The 6000-nt window shown below is 43.5% G+C and overlaps 1 protein-coding gene across 2 annotated transcripts in view; it reads right to left on the reverse strand.

The window, feature by feature from the left end:
• The window catches only part of ddb1 (damage-specific DNA binding protein 1), a 59823-nt gene that overhangs the window by 8214 nt on the left and 45609 nt on the right, over positions 1–6000 (reverse strand). For both annotated transcript variants that reach the window (XM_063188757.1, XM_063188758.1), the window contains one exon: positions 5660–5830. In XM_063188757.1, the coding sequence (XP_063044827.1) occupies positions 5660–5830 (171 nt within the window). The remainder of the gene's footprint in view (positions 1–5659; positions 5831–6000) is intronic.

The raw sequence follows: 6000 nt of genomic DNA on the forward strand, positions 1-6000 counted from the left end.
ACTAAGAAAAAAAAATCTGCTTCAAAACCTTAAGGAGAGGAGAGGGGATGAGGACGATGACAAAAAGAGAGGTCCTCTTCTACCATCCCCCAAGGGGGACATAGGACCAAGTGGACTCTAGTCTCCATTCTCTTATCTGTGAAAATGGGTTCAAATGGCCCGCTGATGTTGAGCTATAAGCAGTGTGATTTGTTGGAGGGGGCGAAGAGGGTGATTCAAGTCATTGCCACTCTAGGAGAGAAAATATCACCACAGGGTAAGTCTAGTGGGGTGTAGGGCAGTGTGGTGTGTGCAACATTGCATTATATATTTATAAACCCCACCAAGGATGACCTGTTTTAAGGAGCACAAAAATTGGTGAATTGTGAGGAAAAGTAACAAGTTCTGAGAAGGCTGGAGAAAGTGCTACCGTACGTGCAACTCCCCAGGGGTGCGAGCGTTGTAAAATGTCCTACTACACTGATACATTGCCACGTTCCACAGCTAGCGTTATCAGTTATGAGGGATCTCAAGTGTGACCGGCAGCAGTGCACATTGCTCAGCGGGGGCAGTGCGGCACGACGAGCTGCGCCGTGCGAAGATTTATAAAGATCATCTGCGGTGTGTGTGTGTGTGCGTGTGCATGCAAGTGCGTTTTGGGGGGGTTGGTGCTTCAGCCATTTCACTGCACTGCCACATTTTTCTCAGTATGGTCTCTGCTGCCCAACGGGCCTTTAACTTTTGGTCATTCGTAGGTTAACCCGCTGGGCTGTTGCTGAGCTACTGCTAGCTGCTGAGACTGCTCTCATAATGGGCAGTAAGCTCGGTGCTATACTCTACAGTCCAAGCAGTTTACTACAGCATGAAACAGCAGATATCTCTGATGTATTGAACATTTGTAAAGAGTAAGGCTGTAACAATATGCTCAACTCACAATCTGGTTCGTATCACGATTTTTTAAAGGTATCTTTTTGATAACCGTTTATGGGTAGAATAGGTTACAAAAGTTTAAAAATACACTGTGTGCAGAATTATTAGGCAAACAAGTTTTTTGACCATATCGTCCATTTTATGCACATTGTCCGCCACCAGCCTTTATGGGCATGAACACATATTGGATTTAAGCATTCCAGATCATGCATATTATTATAAGAGACGGTGTGATCAGAGGAGCCCAATACCCTATATCAGGCCATAATTAATGTGCATAATTATTAGGCAACTTTGTTTTCCTATGGGAAAATGGGCCACAAAAGAGATCCAACAAACTCTGAAAAGACTATAAACAATTTTTAAGTCTTCCAGAGGGGTGTGGCTGTCTTGAAATATTGGTCGCATCCATCTAATGCACTGTTACAAAGCCATCAGTGTCACATGACATGTACTCACAAAGTAACTGCCAGATTGAGAAGAATTGAAGATGAAACTACCACAAAACTATTATCCTGTAGTAGTGCTGTTATATTCTAAAACTGAAACCTACATTGAGTGCTGAATACAATGTTCTTGTGGACACTCTGAGACATGCCCAAGGTAAAACGGTATGAAACCTGAAGACAACTCAACAAGAAACTTAAGTCAAGACTGGGTCAAGAAATGTCTTGAGACAGGTTTTTCAATGGTTTTATGAACTAGTGAAAGTGACTGTTGATGGACAAGGTAGATGAGGCTATGGCTAGATCAGTAATGTGCACACACTGCTGGTATTTGAGTGGAACTCAGGAAATCACCTAAGAACTGCATAAATTCCATTGTCTTCTTAAAAGATGCAAGTTTCTTCCTCTCAAAGATCCAGACATGGGCTCATCCACTCTGTCTGTCAAGAGTCACTTTCCTACATCGATAATACCTTTGAAAACTCTGTCCCCCACATATTTTTGACCCAGTCTTGACTTAATTAACTTATTAAATGGTTGTCTGGCGTCATCCCTTCTTACCTTGGCTATGCCTCTGAGTGCTCAATACACTGTTCTTCTGGACACCCGGTGTAGGTTTCTGTTGGGGCACATGATGGGACTGCAGGATAATATTTTTTTGTAGTTTCACCTTAAATTCTTCTCAATTTTTAGCAGTGACATTTCTTATGAGACTGATGACTTTGTAACGGTGCATTTGATAGTTCTGTGCTAACGTGACCAACGTCTTACCAATTTCAAGGCAGCCACATCCCTCTAGAAGACTTCAAATTGTTTATAGACTTTTCAGAGTTTGTTAGATCTATTTTGTGGCCCATTTTCCCAGAAGAAAAAAAGTTGCCTAATAATTATGCACACCTGATTTAAGGTGTTGGGCACCATCGACCACAACCCCATCTTATTATACAAATATGCATGGCCTGGAATGCTTAGATCCAATAGGTTTTCATGTTCATATTCATATAGATTCCTGTTGGAAAATATGCGTAAAAAAGACAATATGGTCAAAAAACACGTTTGCTTAATAATTCTGCACACAGTGTGGTAGTATTGATTTGAAGCACTATCACATCATATCACGTGGTTGCTTTCTGGACTGAAGGATAACAGAACTTTAAATAGGCACATTACAATACTACCTGTCACTATGCGTATCGCGATTTCTCAGTTTGATTCAATATTATTACAGTTCTAGTACAGAGTGACCAGTGTCTTTTACTTTGCAAGGAAAATTACGTTGTTGGTTAGATACTGGTCAATAGCTTAACCCAGACAGCTAGTAACTAGTTACTTCAGACTGCCGTTGTACCTGGACATTGCGCTGTACTGTACCACTCAACTACAACTGGAAACATCACTATGCTCACTCACTATACTCCAGAGTTACTACAGAATACTAGGAGTCCTATTTGGACGTGTTCTCTCAACAGCTCTTTGAGCCATTATACTACCCCTGGAGGAAACCTCTGATATCTGAATTGATGTGTTGAAATATGTAGCCCTTGAAAGTCTTAGAAAGAAGTTTTCAGCTTCTAGGTTGAACAAGTACCCAGACAGAGTCATGTTGTGAATGGAATGGAGTTCACTGAGGTAAAAGCATACGTAAACCTGAGCTTCGCAGCGTGGGCTGTGGGAGTGCACGCGTGCAAGACTCTGCTTTATTTGGATCTAACAAACAATTTAATCTCCTCAGAAATACACCGTCTTCCATACATACATATTTACATCTGTAGGCTGCAAAAGGAAACCACCAATTCAAACACCTTTCATTGATTCAGTTTAGTTCAGGCACAGAGTAAAAGACTATGGATTCCAATAACTGCAGCACTAGTTCACGTCTTCGCCTTTGAATTCTGCAGGTATTTCAAGGTGCTGAGGGCTACCGAGGACAACCGTCTGCGGTGATTCGTTTTGGAGAAACCCTTTTTTTTCTTTTTCTCCACACAATGCCGCCAGCGCTACAAAAGATGTGATGCAACTCCACACTTTCTTGTTAGAGATCGAATAGCTCTCAATTAAGATGTGAACTCTTGGATGTTTTCCTGGAGTCCTTTTCTTAAGCTCATTTATCTGTTAGCCGTCCTCTACGTTTCGTTCACGGCTCGCAGCAGCTCTGCTGACTTCTGACCTCTAGACTGGCTGGTTTTCTCCCTCCTTGTCTGATTGAGATTTCTAACCACTCTTAAGAGGCTCTTGCTAAATGCTCATCAGCTGCCTACAGTGAGAGCTGGAGCACCAGCTGCCGTGGCCAAAAGCTTTTGGCAGAGACACTAAGTTTAGGTTCTGCTTTTTTCCCCTTTTTTTCCCTCCTATCTATGCCGTTTTAAGTTTTAATGGAGGCCATTTATATTGCTTCTAGGAAATTATTCAGTGCTTAAAAAGGAGCAATACCAGTAAATTGTTGTGAATGGGCTTATTCGCATAAAACTATTCCATTCCGAAAAACCAATTTGGACTATTTTGCCTCGGAATAAAATAATTACCCACCAATTTCAGCTTTACCTGAAGTAACAAGGGCCCTTAATAAGACACTTGAACCACTGAAATGTGATATGGGACACCTTCTAATGTACCCAATTTTTATGAGCTAGACAAGCTCCAGCTCCATATTGTGCGATTCGGCTTTTAAACAACTCGTTGCCACTGACTGAGGGCTTCTGTGTAGCCTTAACGCTCAATGCAGTCCTCTCTCCCCTAGTCAACCCTCTGTGCTTCCCCGCCCTACACCTTAAAAAAGCTGTACCCTTCTCTCAACTGCTCAAAGTCGACCTCCGCTGCACAAATCTCTTTAAAATTACCCTCACCACCCCTAACCTTCTCCAACTTGCTCTGAACACTCCTTAAAAAGGAACCTTCCCTAATTGAAGTGGTCCCAGCCACATTTAACCTCTGATTTCAAAACTACATTGTGCTGTGCCACACCATGCAATCCTGTACTCCTCTCCTCCAGGTTGCCCTCCATGGTTAAGTATGCGAGCAGCATCGTTGAATGCATGAGGTCTTTTAAGTCACACCCTGCTACTCTTCACCCTTAAGCTGCCCCCAAATTGCGCTGGTCAAAGTTTCCCTGTGACGTGCCATGCCACCCCACCCCGCTCTTCAAAGTTGCTATCGATGGGCTTTGGGATGTGAACAGCAGCTCTGATCGCAGGAGCTCCATCCTATTATTCTTAATTCTCTTCAAAGTGGCCCCCTCCCTGGTCAATGCTGCCCTCCTGCAAACCTCCTCCAAGTTAACCCCCTGAGCCCTGTGCCTCAATATGTCACTACATGGGTTTGTAAGCCAGCAGCAGCACCGATCGCATGATGTCTTTATACAGTTGCTTCCCACCTTCTTCAAGTAAACCCTCCGCCCTGCCCTCCCTCTCCTACTCACTAGGAGTGTAAATCACAGCCTCCATGAGGATACGATACGATATTGATTTCTTAAAGAAAGCCCCATTGGGAAACTCCAACTCCCATTGTCATTGTGACACAGCACTCCACAGCACACAAGTGAACTCTGCACACTGCACACAACGAAATTGCATTTATGCCTCACCCGTGCAAGGGGGCAGCCCTCAGTGGCGCCCCATGGGGAGCAGTGCGGTGGGACGGTACCATGCTCAGGGTACCTCAGTCATGGAGGAGGATGGGGGAGAGCACTGGTTGATTACTCCCCCCACCAACCTGGCGGGTCGGGAGTCGAACCGACAACCTCTGGGATGCAAGTCTGACGCCCTAACCGCTCACCCATGACTGCCCTTAAGGGACACTGTGTGAGATTTTTAGTTGTTTATTTCCAGAATTCATGCTGCCCATTCACTAATGTTACCTTTTTCATGAATACTTCCCACCAGCATCAAATTCTAAGTATTGCATTTTTCATACATGAAAATTTTGAATTTTGAATTTCCAAAAACAGCCATTTAGCTGCAAAGATGACTGTACTGTACTGACCATACTAGAAAATATTTGTTTACTACTTAGTAAACTTTCATGTAAAGATCAAATTTTGCAATAGGCAGCCCAGTTTCAATGGTTATTATTTTTCCGATTATTTTCTATACTTAATAATTCCCCACGATACGCTACGATTCGATTTAATTCAATTTCTACTTTCTACTTCTATTATGTTATGGAGCAAGGGCATTGGACAGGGGCCAGCAATTTGATTGTTTTCAATACTTAAGAATGCCCAAATACGATACGATTCGTTTAAATCGCCGGCCGTAGGATTGACGCATCGATACATTTCGATTATCATTTACACCCCTACTGCTCACCTCCTCGAAGTTGCCCTCCATGGGCTTGTAGGCGAGCAGCAGGACTGATCTCATGAGGTCCCCCACCAGGATGAAGTCCCCCTTGGTCTTCAGGTAGAGGGCCATGATGTTGTTGTAGTGGTTGCACTCCGTACGCAGCTCCTTCTCAGCCGTCCACTCGTATAGACGCACCTGCGGACCACAGCCGAGTAAGCGGAAGTGTGTTCGTGTTGTACAAAGAGCTGCAAGGTAAGCATGCTAATAAAATACTAAACGTTAGGCTAAAACAACAACAAGGGAAAAGGACAGGTTGGGGTTAGGAATTGTTTTGGTTTAGGCACAGCTTTTTTGTAGAAGAAGGT

Source organism: Engraulis encrasicolus, chromosome 22, assembly GCF_034702125.1.
Source record: "Engraulis encrasicolus isolate BLACKSEA-1 chromosome 22, IST_EnEncr_1.0, whole genome shotgun sequence".
Classification (NCBI taxonomy): domain Eukaryota; kingdom Metazoa; phylum Chordata; class Actinopteri; order Clupeiformes; family Engraulidae; genus Engraulis; species Engraulis encrasicolus.